Raw genomic sequence first — 24,074 nt, 5'->3', positions numbered from 1 at the left:
ATGCTTGGCTTTGACCAGCCTTTGCCTCTTCATCTGTCCCTGGAGTTCACAACTGGGTTTGTGTTGCCACTTAGTCCATTGCCTCACACTGATCATGGCGTGAAAAGGTTTCAGCACCACCACCGTCTGGGCCACAGCCCAAATCAGCCAAGTTCTAAGGTGTAGAATTCAGGTGAATTCTTAACTGACTTCCATATCCTCCAATTTTACAGGATTATCCCTCTCTGGGGCTGATGACCGAGAAGCTATCCCAGAAAAACATCAATTTGATCTTTGCTGTAACGGAAAATGTAGTCAGTCTCTACCAGGTGACTGTGCCTTCAGGGATTTCGGGAGTGGGGTCTGTATTGGGTGGAGCCGTCTCTGGGAACCCAGGCACACTAGCACGGGCCATGCTTCCCAACCAGGAAAGCCCCTCCTCCAGCCTATTCCCAGGGGCAAATGGTTCCTTTTTATGGTCTCTCTCCTCCAACCTTGAACCTCACGGGATGGGTGTGTTGGTGTTTGTGGTGCTGGAGGGGAGTAATTTATTGGGGGAGAGGGGTGTGAGAAGTTCTTTATAATTTTTCTCAGGGCTGCAAAACTGCTAGGTTTGTTCCTGGAAGTGACAAGTAAAATATCCCATCCTTCCCTCAATCTTCGTTTCAAGACCCTCATTCTGATTTGGGGAGGGCTTTTGAGATCACCCTCTTCATTTAGTCAGCCTTGTACATCTCTCTGTCTTACCTTCTAGAACTATAGCGAGCTCATCCCAGGGACGACAGTGGGGGTTCTGTCTGCCAATTCCAGCAACGTCCTTCAGCTCATTGTTGATGCTTATGGGGTAAGTGTCTCGCACTGGGGTTGGGTCTGCTAAGAATCCACCTCACTCGGCATTCCCCAGGAGGGAACGCAGATTTTGGAGTCCTGGATGTGAGTCCACGATGCAGCCTTCACTGCCTTCCTCTTATTCTTCTAGAGGCTGGCTGGTGGCCAGCACTGGGAGGAATGCAGCCTTCTGAGAGGGAAATGGCTCAGAAAGAATTGCCAGGGAGTGTCAGGAGCAGTGGGTGGAAGAGCTTAGAGAAGGTGGAAAGGAAAGAGAGGTTGGGGGTGGTGATGAGGAAGGACAGGGTGAGGGATAGGGCTCCAACAATAGAGAGAAGAGGGAGCTGAGCCAAGGGGAAGATGAGGTTGGTTAAAAATTAGGTAAAAAAAGCTACTATCCAAGGTGACCAGTGCTAGCCCTCCCTTTTTGCATGTCTCTGAGGCTTGCAGGAGGGTGTGGCTGGTTTAGATTTTACCCAGATTCAACTAGACACCAGGGGGCACAGAGAGAGAGAGAGGAGCAGACCTTGGGCAGGAAATATTGTAAGAAATAGGCTCCTAAGGATGCTCTCCTCTGGCAGCTTCTAAGCAAACCCCAGCACCCAGCACTGCCGCGGTGAGTCCATGGCCACCTGGTATTTTACTTGGGGTGGAATTGGTTCCTGTCTACTTCCTCTCGGCTCATCTCCTTAACCTTCTTTTGCCCCCTTTCTGCTCAGAAAATCCGCTCTAAAGTAGAGCTGGAAGTGCGGGACCTCCCCGAGGAGCTGTCTCTATCCTTCAACGCCACCTGTCTCAACAACGAGGTCATCCCTGGGCTCAAGTCTTGTGTCGGACTCAAGATTGGAGACACGGTGAGGTGAGCTGGGCTGGGCAGGGGCTGAAGCTTCAGCTCTGACCCTGGCCTTTGCCCCTGAGCGTCTGTGGGCACCCTTCCATTCCTCCCCTGCACCTTCTTCCCGAAGGTCATTACAAGTTGGATATAACGGAGCTGCCAACCTTTTCCTCTGACTCCTGTTGTCTAAACTTCTCCGCTACGTGGAGATCTTTAAAAAACTTGCGTTTAGCTTACCTCTGTTTGTTTATGCACAGCTGATTGCAAATGAAAATATTTCTTACCTTTGGCCCAGTCTCCAGCCTCCCCTAAGGTAATACCTGTCTTTCCTCTACAATGTGAAATGGCAGTCACATCTACCGATAGTTGCTGAGCGCCAACTTTGTGCCAGGCATCATTCGCTGCTGGAGATTCAACAGCAAATGGAACAGGCAAAAATACCAAATACCCACTGTCATAGACTTCCAGAACGCAAATGTTCATTTTGCCTCTCAGGTCCCTCTGTGGCCTCTATGGCTTTCTTTCTTTACTGGTTCTCTTCTGCTTCTGCCGATGGGGGGAGGGGTTGGTGAAGAGGGAGGGAAGCAGAAAGGGGGATAGCTATATCTCTATCACCGGTATCACCTGTATCTCTATCATTTCTGTATCTAGGTCCATCCATCTGTCCGTACACCTATCTATATTCTAGAACATGTGCACATATCCTGTCTAAGAAATATTGGCCGGAAAGGTGTTTGACTGCACAAGTGATGATGTACTATATGGAAATTAAACAGTAGATCCTGAGCCTTTGGTCACTGTGTGGCATCGTGTGGTGCCATATAGTGCTTTGTGTGTCTGGCTGACTGACCTTGTGTATAATCAGTCCAGCTGGCTTCATTGGCCAGAGAAGAATTTTTATAAGATCACAGGTTCTGTTCTGCTTGAGCTGGCTTATTTCACAGGTGGAATTAAAACACACACACACACACACACACACACACACACACATATCCAGGGGCACCTGGGTGGCTCAGTTGGTTGAGCATCCAACTTCAGCTCAGGTCATAATCTTGTAGTTCGTGAGTTCGAGCCCCACCTCAGGCTCACTGCTGTCAGTCTGTCAGCGCAGAGCCTGCTTCAGATCCTCTGTCCTTCTCTCTGCCCTTCCCCCACTTGCAGTCTCCCAAAAAATAGATATATATATAAAAAAAACCAAAACCAACCTCTCTCCTGACTGTAAATTATGTCTGTGCACCCAACCAGATACAACTGGACAACTGTCCCCAGGCTTTTCTTTTTGCTTTGCAGACCTTGGTCATTTGGAGGCTGAGGAACTCCAGGTTGCTGGGGGATGAGACACCCAGTTTGGATATTCCCGGGCAGGGCAGGGCGGGGCAGGGCGGGGCAGGGCGGGGCTTCTTTCCCTCCAGGGCTGGAGTGATAACAGGGTGCGCCTGTGTTTGAATGCGGTCTTCCTTTCCACCCAGGTGAGCTTCAGCATTGAGGCCAAGGTGCGAGGCTGCCCGCAGGAGAGGGAGAAGTCCTTCACCATCAAGCCTGTAGGCTTCAAAGACAGCCTCACCGTTCAGGTCACCTTCGACTGTGACTGTGCGTGCCAGGCCCATGCTGAGCCTTACAGCCGCCGCTGCAACAATGGCAACGGGACCTTTGAGTGTGGGGTGTGCCGCTGCGGGCCCGGGTGGCTGGGGTCCCAGTGCGAGTGCTCCGAAGAGGACTACCGCCCCTCGCAGCAGGAAGAGTGCAGCCCCCGGGAGGGCCAGCCCGCCTGCAGCCAGCGGGGCGAGTGCCTGTGTGGCCAGTGCGTCTGCCACAGCAGTGACTTTGGCAAGATCACGGGCAAGTACTGCGAGTGTGATGACTTCTCCTGCGTCCGCTATAAGGGGGAGATGTGCTCAGGTGAGTGAAACTGCACACCCTCCCGCCCCTGTACCCGCGCACGCTCGCTCGCACATCCACAGCCTCTGGAAACTTAGGCCGGGGCTTAGGTGGGCACAGGAAGGCCCAGCAGGCAGAGCCGAGTGGATGGTCCTTCCACTCCAACGGCAGAAGACAGGAAGGAGGTTCTCTGTAATTCCGCTCTGCTCCCCGCGTCCTTGCTCCTGGGGTACACAGCGGAAGGGAGCCTCTGCTCTCCTGGAGCATGGGAACGAGTGGGGGAGCCTGAAGGTGAAGACCGTTATTTTCTTTTCTTCCACCTGCCATCCTGCTAATACTTTAAATCACTGGCTCTTGATCATTTCAAGGATGCGGAACAACTCCCTTTTTAGGTTAAAAAAAAAAATCTCTGGCTGCTGGTAATTAGATTTTTAGTAGTTACAGATTCGGAAACTGCATGGTATCAGAATGCGTAGTAAAGTTGGTAGTAATTATTTTACATGAATTTGTCTTTTCATGACAAGACTTGGAAAATAGTAAAAAAGCAAGGCAATGGAGCACGTTTAACAGCCAATACACTCGGAACAATGAGTGGAAAATCATAAGCTCTTTTTACATGCTGGCACTATTTTGTTATCGCTATTGGCACTATAACGTTTTGGATTCTAGATCTGTGCTGTCAGATATAGTAGCCCCGTGTGGCTATTTATTTGTAAATTAGTCACATTGAATTATAACTTAAATAAAATTTAAATAAATTTAAGTTAAATGAAAAATGAGGGGCGCTTGGGTGGCTCAGTAGGTTAAAGCTCTGACTGCACTGCCAGGGTGTTGACTGCATAGAGCCCGCTTGGGATTCTCTCTCTCTCTCTGCCCCTCCCCCATTGGAGGTTTTTTTTTTTTTCCTCTCTCTCAAATGAACTTAAAAAAATGTAAAAAATAAATGAAAAATGAAAAATTCATTTCCTCTGTTGCTCAGGAGCTCCACGTGGCTCGTGGCATGCTGGACAGCACAGACATGGGAAAGGATTGCCATTGAGAGGCCCAGCCTGCAAACTGGGGGTTACGATTTTGGCTCCTTCTACCTGCAGGATACTTTTTGTCCTTCTCATTACAAAATTCAGTAAAGTCTTGAGGCCCACGGAAAATCTCAACCTGGTCTTTCCTTGCCCTAAAGACTGCTCCTAGGCTACTTCCCCAGCTAGACCAAGTGGAACTAATGTGAATGTCGTCTGTATGTGCTGACAATACTTGCAGAGGCAACTAGGCAGCCTGAGTAGTTCCTGGGGCACTGGGGATAGGTTTTCGCTGGATTATGGTCTCTGAGGCTTGATTCCTCTTGTGACAGAGAGATCAAAGACATTTGCAAGTTGTTTAGGATTGGTTTATGGGTGTATTGTGTGGTTAATTAACACAGATTATAATTGGCTTCTTTGGTGATCAAATCTATGGCGGAGATTGGCTTCCTTTGCAATGGGGCTTAAAGGAGCCGAACTAATCCAACCAGATGTTCACTTTAACATCTGCCTTTAAGAAAGCTTGATTAGAAAGGGCTGCCAGTGTGGTTCAGATGGTTAACTGACTCTTGATTTCGGCTCAGGTCACAATCTCAGGGTTTGTGAGTTTAAGCCCCACGATGGGCTCCTCCCTGACACTGTGGAGCTTGCTTAGGATTCTCTCTCCCTCTCTCTCTGCCCCTCTCCTGCTTGAGCTCGCTCTCTCTCTCAAATAAATAAACTTTAAAATTTATATATATATATATGTATATATATATATGTATATATATATATGTATATGAAAACTTGATTAGAAAGGTAAATCTATGTCATTCTTTTAAAAAAAAAATTAAAAAGGGGGCACCTGGTGGCTCAGTTGGTTAAGCATCCTACTTCAGCTCGGGTCATGATCTTGCAGTTTGTGAGTTTCAGCCCTGCGTCAGGCTCTGTGCTGACTGCTCAGAGCCTGGAGCCTGCTTCAGATTCTGTGTCTCCCTCTCTCTTTGCTCCTCCTGTGCCCATGCTCTGTCTCTGTCTCTCAATAAGAAATGTTAAAAAAACAATTTGATTCTAAAAAAACTTAAAAAATTTTTTTTAATGTTTATTTATTCTTGAGAGAGAGAGAGAGAGAGAGAGAGACAGAGACAGAGCATGAGTGAGGGAGGGGCAGAGAGAGAGAGAGAGAGGGAGACACAGAATCCGAAGTGGGCTCCAGGTTCTAAGCTGTCAGCACAGAGCCCGACATGGGGCTCGAACTCACAAACCTTAAGATCATGACCTGAGCTGAAGTCGGAGGCTTAACTGACTGAGCCACCCAGGTGCCCCATAAATCTATGTCATTCTAAAACATGCCCAAGTCACATAAAAAAGACTTCTTTTTATTATCTACAACATTGTTTCCTTTATTCATGTCAGCAAAATTTGACAGAGATTGGAAAAAAATGGTAGCAGGGAGATTAGGGGAGAAAGAGATCAGGCACGGACCCCCCAACAGCAGTTTGAATTAGAGGGTGAGGGAGGCATTTCAGCTCATTTTACTAGTGAATAGTACTTACATCATATTCAGAGTACCAAAAGGAATGGTAAGTTTGATGTGGGAGACCACGGGGAGTAGGGTGGGGCTGAGGGGAAGAGGGTTGTCCTACGTGAGGCCTACAGATAGCCCCTTGGGGGCACCAGGGACAGAGGGAGGGCCACTTGTCCTCCAAGCCTCCTGGTTCCTGGTCTGGTATGAGGCAGGGTGGGAGGGACCGCGGGCAGAGTGTGTTTCCTTCAGCTGCTGGCCCCACCGATGCTGCGAAACAAAGCCATCGGGTTCAGCAGCCTGCTTCCTGCCTCTCACTGGTGCAAGCACAGCTCGTCAGCAATGCGCTCCACCCAATTCAGGAGGGAACCCCAGGCAGCAGCTCAGAGGCCTCCCTCCCCCACTGCCAGCCCGGGTGTTGTGTGCCTACTGGCTGCAGGTCTGGATCCTGTGGTGCTGCCGTCACACTCCCCAGTGACGGATGCTCAGGGACACACACTTATTGAGCACCTGTTCTGTGCCAGGCGCTCAGTCCACACGGGTGAACAGGGGGCATGCGTGATTCCTGACCACTCAGTTTGTAGACCAGTTCACCATTGTCTCTTCCCTGGGCTGCTGGCCTGGTCTGTTCTTTGCTGCAAGCAGTGGCTCACGAGGGGGGCATGCTATGACTTAGCCATTTCCCCAGCCTCTGGCCTTCCCCCTCCCCGCTGGAGGCATGGTCTTTTGTGGTCATCTGTTATCAGCACTTCCTTCGGAAACATCAGGGAGTGCATCCTTCTCCCCGAGGGACTCCCCGAGGGACTCATCCTTCTCCCCGAGGGACATCCATGAGCATAGATTGATCAGACACCCCTGAGCCAGGTTCTGTGCTGTAGTGTTGTGGGATAGGGAGGCATGAATAAGACAGTTTTGCCCTTAATTAACTTACCTGAGGATAATTCACAACATGAGGCAGAACGTGCCAGATCTTAGAAGTGAGGCGTCCTTGGGGCGCCTCGGTGGCTCAGTTGGTTAAGCGTCCAACTTCGGCTCAGGTCATGATCTCGTGGTTTGTGAGTTTGAGCCCCGCGTTGGGCTCTGTGTTGACAGCTCAGAGCCTGGAGCCTGCTTCCGATTCTGTGTCTTCCCCTCTCTCTGCCCCTCCACCCACTCTCACTCTGTCTCTCAAAAATAAATAAAACATTTTTAAAAAATTAAAGAAAAGAAGTGAGTTGTCCCTGGGGAATGTTATAGGAGTCTCCTGGAGAGAGACCCAGTGTGAACAGAGGAGGCCTGGGTGGCTTCATGGAGGAAGTAGGATGTCAGACAAAGGGTCGGCTCATAAGGCAGGGAGGAGTGGGGCTGACATCGGCCTGGGAGTCACGCTCTATAGGGAGAGGTCATTCCCTCTGACCTAAAATACTTGCTCCTCCCTTACCCCTCCCCCTCCCTCATCTCCACCCCTCCCCTGCTGCCTTCTTTTCTATTTCCCTCCTCTTTCTTACACTCTCTCTTCATTTCTCACCCTCCTCCTCTGACTTTGCTGTGAACCCAGGCTCAGCCACCCTTTTGCTGGAGGGATGCCAGTCCTGTGACATTACCGCACTGTAGCTTCCTTCTGAGGGCTGACCCTGCCAGGGCTCGGGCTCGGCCTGCCGGCTCCGGCCCGCCACTCTACTTCCAGCCTCGCTCCGTGGCTGGCCTGGCAGACCATCTTCTCAAAGGTTACTTTGTTTGGCCTCACAAAGGAAACACTATGGGACAAGGGTTTCTGAGGAGGCGGAGGCCTCCGGGTGCTGCCAGACCTCTGTGGCGTCTGCCTTTCCCTGTTCGGGAGCCATCACTGAAAGCTGCTTGTAGTAGACACTGTGGGGCCCCTCCAGCTGCTGTTAGGGCTGCTGATAATGGCTCACAGCTGCCCCTTCCTTGGAATTATCTTCAGCTGACAGGAGCTGTCTTGCCCTCAGACCTGGGCCAATGACTGGTGGACAAAGGTTACACAAGACCATTCCCTTTGCCTCCGGGTGGAGCGGGCTCTACTCTCCAGATATTTGGAGCTGGGGCAGCTGACCTTATGTTTGCCATCCAGAAAGAAGCAGACATCTCTTTCCAAGGCAGCAAAGGTGTGTCTGAGTCTTGAATAGAGGATGGTGCTAGGATCACTGGCAGAGAGACTCATTGACCAAGGGCCTCTAGTCAGACCCACTGGGGTCCCTGGGGAGCAGAAGATGCCAGCTAGTGTCTGTTTGAGCCTATGCACCTCGCTCTCCTCCACCATCTTGGGGCCCATCCGCTCACACAGTGACATGATTTTGAGACCCGTTGAGGTTACTTCCCCTTGGCTCCCTGCCTTTCCTCTGATTAACAGTCAGATTTTTATTATTCATCCACTTCTTCCTGATTCGGAATCCTTGAGAATGAGTCACCCTTTCTTCTGAGTTTGGGAGAGCCAAGTTTTCAAGCCTTGTTAAGTGATTAGGGGGATGTAGCACTGAGAGTTAACACCTGCATTTAACCAATCTACCCCCTACCCCAATCTCTCTTTCCCATTCCTACATTCATGCAGTAAAGTGAGTAGGTCTTTCCTACTAGGGCTGATGGCTCTCTGCAGTACTGTGATGATACAACACAGGGCACATGCTGGTGAATGTGTGTGTGGTTCCCAGGATTTTTTTTTCTTTTTTAATGTTTATTTACTTATTTTGTGTGTGAGAGAGAGAGAGAGGGAGAGAGAGAATCCCAAGCAGGCTCCAGGCTGTCAGCCCAGAGCCTGATGCAGGGCTTGACCTCACTAACCAAACCGTGAGATCATGACCTGAGCTGAAATCAAGAGTCAGATGCTTAACCAACTGAGCCACCAGGCACCCTACCCAGGAACTTAACTAGGACACAAGCTCCACGGTAATAGGGACCTTTCCTGTCTCATTCACTGCCGAATCTCCAGTGCCCAGTGTGAGCTCAATAAATATTTGTTGCATAAATGGATAAAGAAACATTAATTGCATGCCTACTGTATTTCAGACGTTACGCTAATCCCTGCCGACGGACAAATTGATATGTCCTCTCTCACTGTGGAGCTCAAAATCTAGAAAGAGAAACAGATAGGCAAGCAAATGGGCTGGTCATGAGGGTTAAAATAGAGGCATATGTAAGTGCTGGGAGAACACGTAGTAGACAATTTGCTCCGGGGAGGTCAGAAAAAGTTATGGAGGGGAAGGAACTTTTGAGTTGAGCTTCGAAAGGTAAGTGGGAGTTTGGTAGCGATCACAGGACGAAAGGGCGTCAAGGCAGAGCTAGCAGCATGAGGCTAGAAGGATAGAAGGTGGTGACGCTTCCGTGGGGTGTTAATGAGTGGCCGTGGGAGGAGGGTGGATGAGGGTAAAGCTGGAGAGCAGGCTGAGCCACGGGTTGGGGCCCCTCACCTGCTGCCCGCCCCCTCGGGCTGTGTGCTTTCAGGTCACGGCCAGTGCAGCTGTGGGGACTGTCTGTGTGACTCCGACTGGACCGGCTTCTACTGCAACTGTACCACGCGCACCGACACCTGCATGTCCAGCAACGGGCTGCTGTGCAGCGGCCGGGGCGAGTGTAAGTGCGGCAGCTGCAAGTGCATCCAGCCCGGCTCCTACGGGGACACCTGTGAGAAGTGCCCCACCTGCCCTGACGCCTGCACCTTTAAGAAGTGAGTGGGCAGAGAAGTGAGTTGGAGCCAGTCGGGTGCTAGAAGGAGGGAGGGGGTCCCCCAGGCTAGAATCCCCAACCCTCCAGGTTCTTACTCACCAAAGCTTCAGGAGGAGGCGTCCGCTGCAGCTAAGAGGCTAGTTTTCCTCTTCCCACGGAAAAGTTTGGGCAAAGAGGGAGGGAGAGCCAACCATGCAGGGGCCAAAGTAGCACCCGCTGGACTCCAGTTGGAGAAACCCCTCTCCTGGGATGGCATCCTGAATCCCTGAGTTGGGAGGAAGGCTAAACCAGGGAACTTCTGGGGAACGTTCTCATGTTCCGATCGTGTGGGAGAGTTGGGCTGGAGTTATGAAGGATTCTGTGAAACAGGAGATGTTCGCTAGTACAAACTCCACTCATCTGGGGTCAGGGGAAGCTCCTGCCATTTCTCTTGCCACTTTCAGCAGGGCTGGGCTCATAGGCATGCAACCTGTGCATTTGTACAGAGCCCTGTGCTTAGAAGGGCCCCATGCTTGGTTTACCGCTCTGCTGGCACTGTCTTGTAATGCTTAGGGATTTTTGAACAAGGGGCCTGACATCTTCTTTTGTGCTGGGTCCCCAGATTACATGACCGGTTCTGCCTTTAAGGCTCCTCGAAGTGGCACACGCCTTACCTCCTGTCACACTCTCGGATGGGACATGAAGAAGTTTAATGAGGGGACTGGGGCCTTCTGCCTGCCAGGCTCTGCCTCTGGGTGAGGAGGAACTCCCACCCCTGAACTCCAGACCCGACCCTCTGGGTCCCCCAGAATTGTCTTACAGGGGTTTTTGTTTCGGTGTTTGTTTTCCAAGGTGGGGCAGCTTTCTGGTGTGTGGATGTCAGAGCTGGACTGACACACACGTAGGTTTGCTCCTCTCTCGTCTTTTTTGTTTCTTTATTTTTGAGAGAGAGAGAGAGAGACAGAGTGCAATTGGGGAGGGGCAGAGAGAGGGACACATAGAATCTCAAACAGACTCCAGACTCTGAGCTGTCAGCGCAGAGCCTGACGCAGGGCTCAAACTCACAGGGCTCGAACTCGAAGACGGCGAGATCATGACCTGAGCCGAAGTCGGATGCTTAACTGACTGAGCCACCCAGGCGTCCCTCTCCTCCCTTGTCTTAATCTCTGTGTCGTCTCTCTTTTAGGAAGTGTGTGGAGTGTAAGAAATTTGACCGAGGAGACCTACATAAAGAAAATACCTGCAGCCGTTACTGTCGTGATGAGATTGAGCCTGTGAAGGAGCTCAGTAAGCTCAGCATGTCTTAGAATTGTGCACATATGCGGCTGCTGAAGTTTTCAGTTGATCCCAAAACGTGTCTATGTCTCATCAGTAAAATGGAAGAGTAATCCCTGCCTCAAAGGCATGTTGTACAGACCTGATGCACACTAGGCACTTAATAAAGGCCAGCTTCCCTGAGTCCTCTTGTGCCCTCTGCTAATTTGTTCCACAGTCCCTCCCCATTCTGCTGCTTCCCGGCACCCACAGACTCAGCAAGACCCTACAGATAACTTTTAAAGTATGTAGAAATCAACCCTAACTTGACCTCCCCAGGGAGAGGAAGACAATGCATCCCATTTTACGGATGAAGAAACCTAGGCTAGGTGATGTCAGTTTAGGAGGCTAGTAACCATTTACTGAGTTTACTTAACTGAGAGTGTTCAGCAATGCCCAGGCATACTGCTCTGCTGGTTTGGAGGGAAACCTTCACCCTTATGGATTTTAGCTAAAATCATAATGCTGTAGCCTTTTTTGGCTCTCTGGAGCCCTTCCTAGAATAAGACAGATAAAAATACAGTGGTGAGCAAAACTCTTGCCTGCAGTCATTGTAGTTTGAATTTCTTTTTTTTTTTTTTTTTTTTTTTTTTTAATTTTTTTTTTTTTTCAACGTTTATTTATTTTTGGGACAGAGAGAGACAGAGCATGAACGGGGGAGGGACAGAGAGAGAGGGAGACACAGAATCGGAAACAGGCTCCAGGCTCTGAGCCATCAGCCCAGAGCCTGACGCGGGGCTCGAACTCACGGACCGTGAGATCGTGACCTGGCTGAAGTCGGACGCTTAACCGACTGCGCCACCCAGGCGCCCCTGTAGTTTGAATTTCACCTTGACCAAAAAGGGGATAATCTTTGTTGCTGTCAGCACATCTGATGTTATCTGGGTCAGCTAGGCATTGGTTGGTCTAGGGAGATGGCAATCTCTCCTGAGATAGCTGTCTCTCACGAAGGCAGGAAACATGTTTTCAGTGAGAGCCACAGTGAGACACAGCCAGTCAGTCGGCTTCTGGCTTGGGGTGTTACAGAAAAGGGTCAGCTCTCTGGATCCTTTGGCTAATATCAGAAGTGGGGCTGGTGGGGGGGGGGGGTGAGGGGCATGATTTGGGGATTGAGTTTGAAGAGACGGCTTTTCCTCCTGAGGAGAATCGGTATGCTGTGATTAGCTCAGGCGGGCAAGACTGCTGAGAGAGATGTGAGATGTTTTTATTACCTAGACCAGAGGGGAATCTCAGGTTAGTTGAAAGTATTTCTCTTACCCCCACCCCCGTGCCATGATAATCATAAAGATAAATGCTTGTTTGTATGGAATTGTGTAACTTATAAAAGTTAGGCAAGTATCTTTTCATACACATGATCTTGTCTTTTTCTCAGCCACCTAGTAGAGTAGAACTGTGGTACTGTTGTTATCTTCATTTTGCAGATGAGGAAACTGAATCTCAGGAAAGCTACATAACTTGCCCGAACAAGTTAAGCTTAGAATGAATCTGGAAATCCTTACTCTTTCCACTGTACTCTTATACCACTAGTTTTCGGGCGGCTCATTGAGTTCAAGTCTGATACTACACTTGATCTTAGCCAAAAGGCCGAGAAACAATCATTGAGTTCAAGTCTGGTGTGCTCTGAGACTCCTGTTTTAGTTCTGTTCCATCACGTACTTGTGTTGTGATCTTGGTGCATTTGCTTAACATCATCGTGTGTCAGTTTTACCTGTCTGGTTGCATCACTATAGGACGTGGTGCAAATGATAGAGGGGCACCTATAGTTTCCCTGTCAGAATAAGAGGCTTCAGAATTAGAAGGGGTGAAGCCTACAAAAAAGTGATGGGAGTCAGAGAAGAGAGGCTGGCTCTGGAGAGGAACACTGGATCAGACGCAGAAACGGAAGAAATGTAAGGGCTTTGCCAACAAACTATTGAGAATAGTTGAGCCAGGAGGGAAAGGAAAGAGAGGGAAGGGAACACCCTTCTCTATTAGGTACTGTTCACTTGACATCATTTAGTTCTCTACCAGTGTTGTGAGGTGGGTTATCCTTTTCCTTTCATAGATGAAGAAAGAGCCAATGAGGTCAAGTAACTTCCCCAATATTACGCAGCTGACAGGTGGTAGAGCCAGGCTTTGAATCACACTGTGTCATGTGTTCTGTCATGTCCCTTCCAAGGGAAGGAATACGAACCAAAAAGGGTCTGGGAGGGACAAAATTCAGCAGCGAGGGTCATCTAGAGGCAATTGCCAGGCACAACAGCCATCTCAAGTCTAGGCATCTTGCCTAATGTCAGGCATAGGGTTTCCTGTTGCATACTTTCTCAGAAGTCCCATGACTGGGGTTTGGGGATGGCCCCGTCTTCCAGGAATTGCCTTGTTTTTCACTCTCCCATATTTTCCCCTTCCTCAGAGGATACTGGCAAGGATGCAGTGAACTGCACGTACAAGAATGAAGATGACTGTGTTGTCAGATTCCAGTACTATGAAGACTCCAGTGGAAAGTCCATTCTCTATGTGGTAGAGGAGCCAGGTACGTGAACCGCCAGGGCCCCTGACACTGCACCTATAGGGAGAGGGAGAGCCACGTTAGGCAGCAATTTCCACCCATTACGCCTCTTACACAGAACAGCCAAGTTAAGACTACCTTACAAGTGGTAAGTTAGGGCCTGTCATCTGGGGGTGGGAGATATTTAAATACCAATCTTTGTGAGAAAGTGACTTGCTAATTGAGGAGGCAGAAAAAGAAGGTGAGTAAGGAAAGGAAGAAGGTAGATATGGATCCCACGAAGGGACAAAATACATCCTGGCATTTTTTTGAGGTGACAGTATTAAGAAGTGAGGAATTTAAAGTCTGGGACTCTTCAGCATCCGCTCCACTTAAGGTCAGGTGGTTGCCAAGGGCAACCTGTTCGCTGCTTCAGAGGAAGGCCTGATGCTTTGAGGTGTTGACCTTACCAGGGTCACCATGAGACACAGTACTGGCTTTGAGGCACCAAGCCAAGGTGTTCTGAGCACTGAAAAGATAGTGCTTGCTCCCACAGCCTTCTGGAAGCAGGAGGAGCTCATCCGTCATACACAGACCAACCACAGGTTTGTCGCCATCCAGTGTAGTAGATTAGCTCTCTTCCCCTTACCACCCCCGTCTCCTTCCTTTCTCTTACACAACAGACGAAGCGATGAATCACTAGAAAATATTTTCGAGTACTTATTGTATATCAGCCAGTAGACTAGGTGCTGGGAATATAACAATAAATCAAGCAGATGTGGCACTCACAGGCCAGGGGGAGAGGGACATGTAAATTGATAGTGATACTGCTGAGGGACAAGGGCTGTGCCAAGGCGGGGGGTAGACAGGAGCTTCTATGAGTGAAGGAACAATGTCTGAAGGCAGAGACTAAGTCAGTTGGTTGCTCGTCAGTTGATTCCTACAGCTGTAGAAATTTCTTCAAATCCTCCTTCAGACCAGGGTCCAGCAAACACTTTCTGTTCAGGGCCAGGGGTTAAATATTTTAGGCTTTGGCGGCACCTGGGCGGCTCAGTTGGTTAGGTGTGTGACTCCTGATTTCAGCTCAGGTCATGATCTCATGGTTCATCGGTTTGAGCCCCACATTGTGCTCCGCACTGACAGTGTGGAGCCTGCTTGGGATTCTCTCTCTCTCTCTCTCTCTCTCTCTCTCTCTCTCTCTGCCCCTCACCCACTCGTGCTTTCTCTGTCTCAAAATAAATATTTTAGGCTTTGTGGGCCTTGTGGTCTCTGCCATGACTACTCTGCCATTGTAACAGGAAGGCAGCCATAGTCTATATTTAATGCACAAGCCTAAGTATATTTAGAAAGACAGGTGGCAAGCCACATTTGGCTCCCAGACAATAGCTTGCTGGCCCCTGCTTTAGGAAAGTGGGTCTCCAACTTTTCTATGTTCCCCTTGCTAAAAAATCGAGAGTCCTGAGCCCCATGCTGCTTCCATGAGCCTCTATGTTCTTTTTATTTGATTTTTTATTACATTTTTAAATGTTCATTCATTTTTTGAGAGAAAGATGGAGCACGAGTCGAGAGAAAGATGGGAGGGGCAGAGGGAGAGGGAGACACAGAATCCGAAGCAGGCTCCAGGCTCTGAGCCCAACGCAGGGCTCGAACCCATGAACTGTGAGATCATGACCTGAGCCAAAGTCAGACACTTAACCGACTGAGCCACCCAGGTGTCCCCAGCCTCTGTGTTCTTGAATAGTGCTCCTGGCAGTTGTGAGACGCCCCAATATTTGAGTGCCTCTGCTTTGGACACATCACTTCCCCTAGTGAGCCTTCTCAGACCTCCTCCATCATCCTTTCTTCTGATTCGGTTGGGTGCTCCTGTTTGAGTCCCAGAGCAGCTGTGTTTCCCTTAGATGGGCCTTCATTCCACCATTAACTTGCTTCTTTAATCACCCATCTCCCTCAGTAGATCACGTGCCCCACGAACACACGAACCATCTGTCTTATCTATCGTTATATCTCCATACTTGGCTCAGTCATCTACAGAGAAGATACTTAGTAAACGGGTTTTGAATGAGTTACTAGGACTGATTATTCGAGTTGACAGGCAGGCTTGCATACATGTTGATAACCTGCTCGGAGAACTTTGGCTGCTTGGAGAAGGAAGCGGGTGACAGTGGAAAGAAGCTCTACTACATCCGGGTCAGCCAGGGTGTTGCTGGCTGCATGGGTACCGGAGAGCATGGCGCCCCCTACCGTGATATTGTTCACCTGCCTTTCCCAGGGCTCTCACCCTTCAGAAGGGAGAAGGAAGGTAAAGGAAAGGGTATGACCTTAATTTTATTTAGCGACTCAAGGGAAAGCTGACATGGGAAGGGGAGAGGGCAGAGTCTGGGTATGTATCTGTGGGGGAGCACATGTGGATTATTTGGCCATGACCCCTCACACTTTCCCGCCCACCTGTGTTAACACGTTTCATGGATTTTTCCACACCCGCCCTATTTGCACCTTTGTGCTTTCTCATTTTTGAAGGGCAGTACGTTCTTGCTTTGGGGTTTAACGTTACTTCATCTCTGCTATAACAATCCTTGCAGGTGCTTCTGCTGTAACACCAAAATCTTTTGGCTTGATATTCTTAGATGGAATCCACTACTTGGAATTATGGGGCAGAAAGATGGTGATAACCTGAGCTGGTACAAATAACCCCCCAGGGTGGAGGGTGGAGTAGCTTTTCTGATGTAGATTCCATCCTCCACATGAGGAGATGGGACCCCAGACCCATATTCCCTATCTTGTTGCCCTGGAATTCTGAATTTGACCTCTCTTCTCACCTACCGCCCCCAACTATTTTCAGGGGTTCTGGCTTTGTGCAGAATGTGTCATCTGAGGTCCCAGAGCATAGGAGGGGATTATTCTCATTCTCTTCCCCAACTCATGCCTTTGCGGATGGTCTCCCTGAAGGGCTGGGCCACTGCAAGGCAGTAGAGACAGCACTGCCAAAGGGCTTGGCCTTGACTGGGTGGTGTTCAGCCTACTATGTGGAGTGGGCTCCGCTGAGCTGGGTCCTTATCACTCCCAGATAGAGTTGCCTCGTCGAATACAATATGTCCCATTCAACATTTAGTACCTACTTAGGCTGAAAAATTATTGTTTATCTGAAATTCAAGTTTAACTGGATTTCCTGTGCTTTTGTCAAACCTGCCAGCCCTGCCCAGTCTTTCCTGACCTTGGGTCTCCACGATGGGTCCTCATCACCGTGGCTGAGAGAGCTCTCTAGAGACTAGCTGATCTCATCATCTTCTTCCGGGAATCCTGCCATCTACTCCTTTCAGGACAAATGCTTAATAGATGTTTTTGCCTGAAGACCTCTTGACATTCTACTTGTCCTGCCCATACTGACATGCAGAATTGAAGAGATTTCACTCTGAGGTTTGAGGGTCAGCCCTCTCTTCCCAAGAATTCATAATTGTTGTTCCCGGAAGAGCTGGTGCCCTTCACTCCTGGGAACTCAGACACTGGAACCTCACAGCCTCTCTCCAGATGCTCCTTTAATTATAGACAGGTTATAATTTGGTAGCTTGGGAAATAGCCAGCTTGGGTCTGCATCGGTGGTTGTTTTTGGGTCATGTGTGGTGAGCATAGGGTGTATGTTTAGAGAAGAAGGTGGGAGACAGTGTGGAAAGTAGGCATGACCACCTCTCCAGACCCATCAATACCCGTATATTCAAACACCTAATTACATAACACCTGAGAAGTTACTGGAGTGAGGTCACCCATCAGACACCTGTGGTTTATGGGAAGCAGAGCTCTGCAGAGCACAGTCAGCTTGGTCTTCAGAGGGGTGATGCACCTCTGTCTGTGTTGGTTGTTGACTAGGGTTGAACAGGAAGTCGGCTTTCGATAGGGTTAGGATTAAAGATGACGAAATATTTTGGGAAGGAACCCAAAATATTGTCTGGGTTGGCAGGCTTCCTGGTCTCTGTGCTAACAAGGACATTAGGTTCCCAGCCCTCAGAGATGTACATATCCAAACCAGAGAAACAAATACAAATGCCTAAGGAGCTAGGTAAATAAATTAGTGAAAACAGGTGTAACAAGAACACGAGTAATAATGGTAGCTGATAGTTATTGAGCACTGAGTCTGTGCTAGGCAGTGTTCTGAGTTCTTTAAATATATTTAACTTATTTGTTTATTTTTACAGGTTTCTTTTTTTTTAAATATTTATTTTGTGGGAGGGAGAGAGAGAGAGAGAGAGAGAGAGAGAGAGAGAGCATGCACGAGTTGGGGAGAGGGGCAGAGAGAGAGGGAGAGAGAGTCCCAAGCAGGCTTCATGATCAGCATGGAGCCCGATGCCTGGGTGGCTCAGTTGGTTAGGCGTCCTACTTCAGCTCAGCTCACGACCTTGCAGTTCGTGGGTTCAAGCCCCTATTGGGCTCTGTGCTGACAGCTCAGAGCCTGGATCCTGCTTCAAATTCTGTGTCTCCCTCTCTCTCTGCTCCTCCCCCACTCATGCGCACTCTCTCTCTCTCTCTCTCTAAAAAAGAAATAATCCTTAAAAAAATAAATAAGTTGGGGTGCCTGGGTGGCGCAGTGGGTGTTCGACTTCAGCTCAGGTCATGATCTCACAGTTCGTGAGATCGAGCCCCGCGTTGGGCTCTGTACTGGCAGCTCGGAGTCCGGAGCCTGCTTCGGATTCTGTGTCTCCCTGTCTCTCTGCCCCTCCCCCATACATGCTCTGTCTCTCTCAAAAATAAATAAACGTTAAAAACAATTTTTAAAAGTATATATTTAACTTAACTATGCTTCATAAGTTTTGGAATTCAGTGCTATTACTTTCTCCATTTTAAACATGGAGAGATAGGAAACAGACACCCAGAAAGGTTAAATAGTTTATCAAAGGTCACATAGCAAAGTAAGTTGTCAGCCAGGATTCGAACCCTGGCGGTCTAGCTCCAGAACCCACAGTAGCACAGCCTCCATGACAAGTTAACATGTTGCCTCTGTTTAGTGGAGAAAAGAGGGTGGTGACAAGTCTGGCAAACTAGAAAATGTGTCCCATCTAAAGGGGACAGCAGCTACTCACATCTAACCAGAGCTGCCCTGTGGGTGCAGTGTTTCCAGACCTTTTTATTTATGTTTAAAAAATTTTTTTTTACTTTTATTTATTTTTGAGAAACAGAGTGAGACAAAGCGTGAGCAGGGGAGGGGCAGAGAGAGAAGGAGACACAGAATCTGAAGCAGGCTCCAGGCTCTGAGCAAGCAGTCAGCACAGAGCCTGATGCGGGGCTCGAACCCACAAAGTGTGAGATCATGACCTGAGCCGAAGTCAGACGCTCAACCGACTGAGCCACCCAGGCGCCTCTATTTATTCATGTTTTTAAAGGGAAGAAGAAGAATCTGAAGTTTTAGGGGGATAATCTCCTGATTATTCCATGCTGCCAACAAAATAAAAATTTAATCAAGCTTTTGTTTTAAATCCAGTAGAGTTAACATAAAATCAACTTTTTAATAAACACTTGAGTAGGTTAGATTCTACCGGGGGTGACCTGCTTATGACCTCTAATTTAAACTACTCAGGACAGATTATTGCTGTCTTAAATATTGGTGCTCCCCCCCCCCCCCCTTTAAAAATTTTGATTTATTTTGTAAGCCCTGTTTCCCTCAGAGAGATTTCTAGTAATTTCTTACTTGGTCAGGTTGCCTTTACAACGTCCCTGCTCTGTGCTCTCTCCTGACAGAGTGTCCCAAGGGTCCTGACATCCTGGTGGTCCTACTCTCAGTGATGGGGGCCATTTTGCTCATCGGCCTTGCTACTCTGCTCATCTGGAAGCTCCTCATCACCATCCATGACCGGAAGGAGTTTGCTAAATTTGAGGAAGAGCGAGCCAGAGCAAAATGGGACACAGTAAGAGTCGGGGCTGGGCATTTTCTTAAGTCATTGGTTTGAGAGCCTCAACTGGAAATAGTAGGTACTTAGGGGAGCCAGGTTCAGCCAGCACCATAATTTCCCAGTTAGTCTCTGTTGTGGAAATTGGGAGATGGTCCTGTTGTCTTTATTATTCCTGAAAACCACCTGAGTCTCTCACTGCCACACAGTGACCATAGGTCCCATAGGTGAGAACTGACTGAGTACAGGTAGGGCCCAGCTCTGCTCTGGACACTGACATAATCAAAAGGAAACATATTCTCTAATTGAGGAAGACAGGACAAATGATGGGGGGTGGGGAACATTATTATTGCCAGTTTGTAGATAAGAAAACTGAGCACAGAGACGTTCAACAGCTTGCCCAATTGTGGGAGAGAATCAAGTTATGATAGAAATGACTCTTTGGGCCAGCCTCTTAAAACATATCCTCTCTGCAATTTATTCTGATTGCATTCAATCAAGCATCTATTGAGAACTTTCTATATACTTAATTTTGCTCTGTTCTCCTTTGGCTCATCTTCCACATTCTGACTTTTTTTTCTGGACCTTCCAAAATGGCTGTTTGAGTCCATGAATGTCTAGCGGGAGGCTGAAAGTTTGTTCTCATTTGATGGTCACCTCAGGCCTTGGTACTCAAGGGTCCCAAGAAACTTGAGATGTTTCTGTTCGTACAGTGTAGAAATCTGGAATCTCAGCGGCACATGAGAATGTGTTGTATTTCTTGAAATGGGACTCCTAAAGACGGCCAGATCTTATGGGATTTATCACTTTTTGTTAGAAAATAATTTGGGCAACCCAGTGAGGGTCTTATTTTTTCCTGCTAACATGACAGTGGGTAGCGCTTGGAAGGATGAGATGAGAACAAATTAAAATTATTTTGAGTGAAAGCTATCCTCTCTGTTTCAGCTACCACCTGCTACATTTCTCGTCTCTGCCCGCATCCGCCAGCATAGTCACAACAAAAGAAAAAAAAAATTGGAGAAGGGCAAAAGAGAGAGTTCAGGAGAGAAGCAGGAAATAGATACTGGCTACAAGTGGTACTGAGGTGTTTGGGGATCACCAAAAAGTAATGGGTTGAATTCAACCCCTTCGAAACAGCAGCACAATGGCATTCCACTTTCTCTCTCCTCTTATTTCCTACCCACTCCCATCTCAGGAGCGAATATGGGGTTACAATGAGCACTAAGCGATTCATGGATGGTGTAGCCCGGAGAAAGGTGTCTTGGGTAAACTCTTCAGGCGAAATGTAATCATTGAGGGCAGGGAACAATTGAGGAATTCACTGTAAGACACATTTCTGTTCTCTCCGCAGGCCAACAACCCACTGTATAAAGAGGCCACATCCACCTTCACCAACATCACCTACCGGGGCACTTAATGACAAGCAGTCATCCTCAGTTCACTGTCAGGCTGTCCCAGAATTGTGGACACATCTGCTGTCATGTTTACAGGGAACGAAATCCGTGGGGCAGGATCGGGGGCTGGGAGTGGGGTGGGTTACAAGAATGTCAGTATGTGGAGGTGTGGGTCTCTGTGCGTGTGTGCGCGTGAGTGTGCTGCATGTGGGGGAGTGTGTAATTTAAAACTTGAGGTGTGTCCAGACACGTGGAGCTCCTCAGCCTTTGTCCGCAGAATGCCTCCTTCAGGGATCCTTCCTGCTTAACCTTAGGGTGACCCACGTAGCTGAGCAGGTACTGTTCATTACCTCACTGAGAAGCCAGCTTTCCTTTTCCGGCCATTTCTCCCGAAGAGAAGGGCAGGGCTGAGCCTCTCGTTCCAGAGGAAGGGGCCTTGACTCTGCCTTGAGTTGACGGTTCTTGGGTCCGACGCTCAGCAGCTCTGATAGCAAATGCTGGGCTCCGCAGCCTTGTCGTGTCATCTGGACTTTGATCTCCTTTGCCTTCCCTCAGGCTGACAGAGAAATCAGAAGCAAGAGCAGCCATCGGAGTTGCCTATGTCTTTTGCTGTCCCCTCAATCCAGTATGGTTCTCTCACAAGGGGAGCCCTTGCCAGCAATTCTGTTGGGAGTGAGGATGGGAAGGCCACTCAGGGGTCATGCATGGCCTGGATGAATGTGCCAGAGTCCCCCAGTTCATAATCATCACCCTTCACATTTGTCTCCTTGGCACCCCACCCTAGAAGTTCGATTGGAGGACGCGTGTTACCCTTAGACCAGCATCACCTCTTTACCTGCTACGTCTACACTCTCACTGCTGTAGACATTTGCTACATACTGGGAATTTCTTTCATGACCGGACGCTTTTCCTCCCAGGGAGAGTGCTGTGATGAGAGCCAGAGATCTGGCCCCACCCTTCAGGCCCTCTGCCCCTTGTCCAAGGCACCCCCCCGCCCCTACACCCAATCTGGTGCTTCTGTGTGCTACATCCATCCATGGGGCTGATTGCACTTATCTACCTCTTGGCTGTCTTGTGAAGGAATCATTCCCATGGGTCTCTGAGTCTGCTGGGCATATGTGCCACATTTAGAATGATGGGCCAGTTGTATCAGCGTGTGTGGCCTATTCTCCTACGGGCTGGGCAACCTCATTTTAACTCAGTCTTTAATCTGAGAGGCCACAAGTGCAATTTTATTTTATTTTTCTCATTGGGTCACCTGAAACCATGATGAGGCTTGCTTAATCTAAAGGAACATGTACAGAAACACATTTGCATTATATTTTGTAGTTTTATTTGAGGAGGAAGGAGCATATTTAAAAACAAACAAACAACCCCACATAGACTTGGGATGGATACAGACCCTCCCACTTGGCATCATTCATAGGGAGTTGCTGCCCATTTGCTGGATCTGTAGGGGCTCTCTCATCCTGGGAGCCTGTGGGGATGGCCCCACGGGCATGCTGGGCCATTCTGAGCAGGAGGGGTACAAGTGGTTCTTTTCTCCTAGCAGTTGCTTCCTTGGTGTTCACATTGGTCTAAACATTAACAACCACCCTCACCCCCCATTCATCAAGAAAAAGGAAAGAGCTATAGACAGTGGTCTGACGATCAGAAAATGTAAGTCCTGGCCTCATTGTTGCAGCTGAGGAAGTTTTACCCTTAATTAAGGCAAGCCTCTCTTCCTTCCCTTCGGGGCTCAGTTTTCTAGTTTGAAAAATGATAGTTTGGACCAGCCAGTCTGGAAGGTGTCTTTCAATATTGATAATCTGAGATGCTGGGATTTACTGTGGCATCAGACATACAGTCAAGATTCCATGAGATGTTGATACTACTTTTTTTGTTAAGTTGGGAGATCTGAGAGACCAGCTTTTGCAAGAGCAGATGTCATTCCACATCACCTTTCTCAATGAAAAAGCCTCATTCTGTCCTCTCTTAGAGCCCCTTCTCCAATGTTTGTTAGCAGTCACATTTCCTAATGTAGCACTTAAGCTCCACTTAGTTTATTATTCCTTAGCTCACTTTGCACACGTTTGCATCCACATATAAGGGAGAGGAATCCATTAAGAAGTAGCTGAAATGTGTATTCTGTATTCGTGTGTTAACACTGAGAATAAGCCTTGGAATTAGGAGTAGGGCAAATGACTGAGCCTTGTCTCACCCATGGATTACTCTTTACTGAAAGGGATGGTAGTACAGTAGAGGGGTAAATGGGGGAGGGGAGGGTCGATAATGAATCCCAGAAGTTTAGAACCTAACTATACCCTTTGGCTACTGAGACAAGAGTCCATTAAAGCAGTAGTTGGACCTTTTCTTTAGATAAGATGGTTTATATGAAGACACTATATCAAAGGAGGAAGAACATATATTTAAAGGATGAAAAAATCAGTAGGACTCTTTGAGCTTCTGGAAAGAGACTCCTAGGCTTTAAAAAGGCGCCGGGTGGTTCAGTTAGGTGTTTGACTTTGGCTGAGGTCATGAACTCACATTTCGTGAGTTCCAGCCCCACATCAGTCTCTGTGCTGACAGCTCAGAGCCTGGAGCCTGCTTCGGATTCTGTGTCTCCCTCTCTCTCTGTTCCTTCTCTGTTCACGCTCTCTCAAAAATAAATAAAGATTAAAAAAAAAAAAAAAGACCAATACTCTTTGTATGCGGGGAGAACCTGTAGCTGCGTTCGCAAGACAGCAAATGGCAGTCAGTTTGGGCATCACGTAGGGTGAACATCTAAATAGTATTTTGGTATCAGCACAGCCCAAAGAAGTTATTTATTTGTGCTCAGCTCATCTGGAGAGAATGTATGTTCAGTCTCAGGGTGTGTGGATAGTAATGGGAAGCTTGGGATGCTCCTGACAAGTTGTCACATAACGAATCCCTTCTTTCTCTCTCAGATATTCCTAGACCATCCATGATTTCAAGATCCCTCTCTTTGTTAGGTATTCCTGGTTGAAATGACTTAAGTGCCTTCCTGACTTCCTAACCACCCCCTCTGTTTGAATTGTGCAACAGTAAATTAAATGTGCTTTCCAAAAAGAATTGACCTAAGGCTGCCCAGTTCTTCCTGTGTTGTTATTTCTGTTTTCTTTGGGTGAAAAGAGTAAATGTCATCGCCTCAAAAATGATTATTTTAGAACAAGCCTGTTTCCAAATGTAACCAAATGATGACCACCACGGGGACTGAAGTTTACTCCAGAACCCAGAGCGTTTCTTTAGACTTTCATAATGTTTTCAAACTGAGTAGGTTATTGCTGTTCTAAGAGTTGGAGTTTTTTGTCTTTTAATTGGGGATTTTTTAGGAACTTGTGCAATCT

General features: G+C 48.3%; 1 protein-coding gene and 1 pseudogene across 1 annotated transcript; one reads left to right on the top strand and one right to left on the bottom strand.

Annotated features, from left to right (window-relative positions):
* On the top strand, positions 1–23,799 carry LOC145715165 (integrin beta-3-like). The gene is made up of 10 exons (XM_081794825.1): positions 1–159; positions 213–308; positions 734–823; positions 1,527–1,666; positions 3,117–3,541; positions 9,479–9,701; positions 10,866–10,966; positions 13,386–13,505; positions 19,185–19,351; positions 20,685–23,799. Exons 1-10 carry the CDS (start codon positions 1–3, stop codon positions 20,748–20,750), a joined length of 1,587 nt encoding a protein of 528 aa, XP_081650951.1. The 3' UTR covers positions 20,751–23,799.
* Positions 12,435–12,589, bottom strand: LOC145715173 (U2 spliceosomal RNA; annotated as a pseudogene).
* Positions 23,800–24,074: the final 275 nt, after the last annotated feature.

Source organism: Panthera onca (assembly GCF_046562875.1).
Source record: "Panthera onca isolate mPanOnc1 chromosome E1 unlocalized genomic scaffold, mPanOnc1 haplotype 2 h2.Chr16_ul_5, whole genome shotgun sequence".
NCBI classification, from domain to species: domain Eukaryota; kingdom Metazoa; phylum Chordata; class Mammalia; order Carnivora; family Felidae; genus Panthera; species Panthera onca.
Note: the sequence above shows the minus strand (reverse complement) of the source record. Positions and strands in the feature narration are given on the sequence as shown.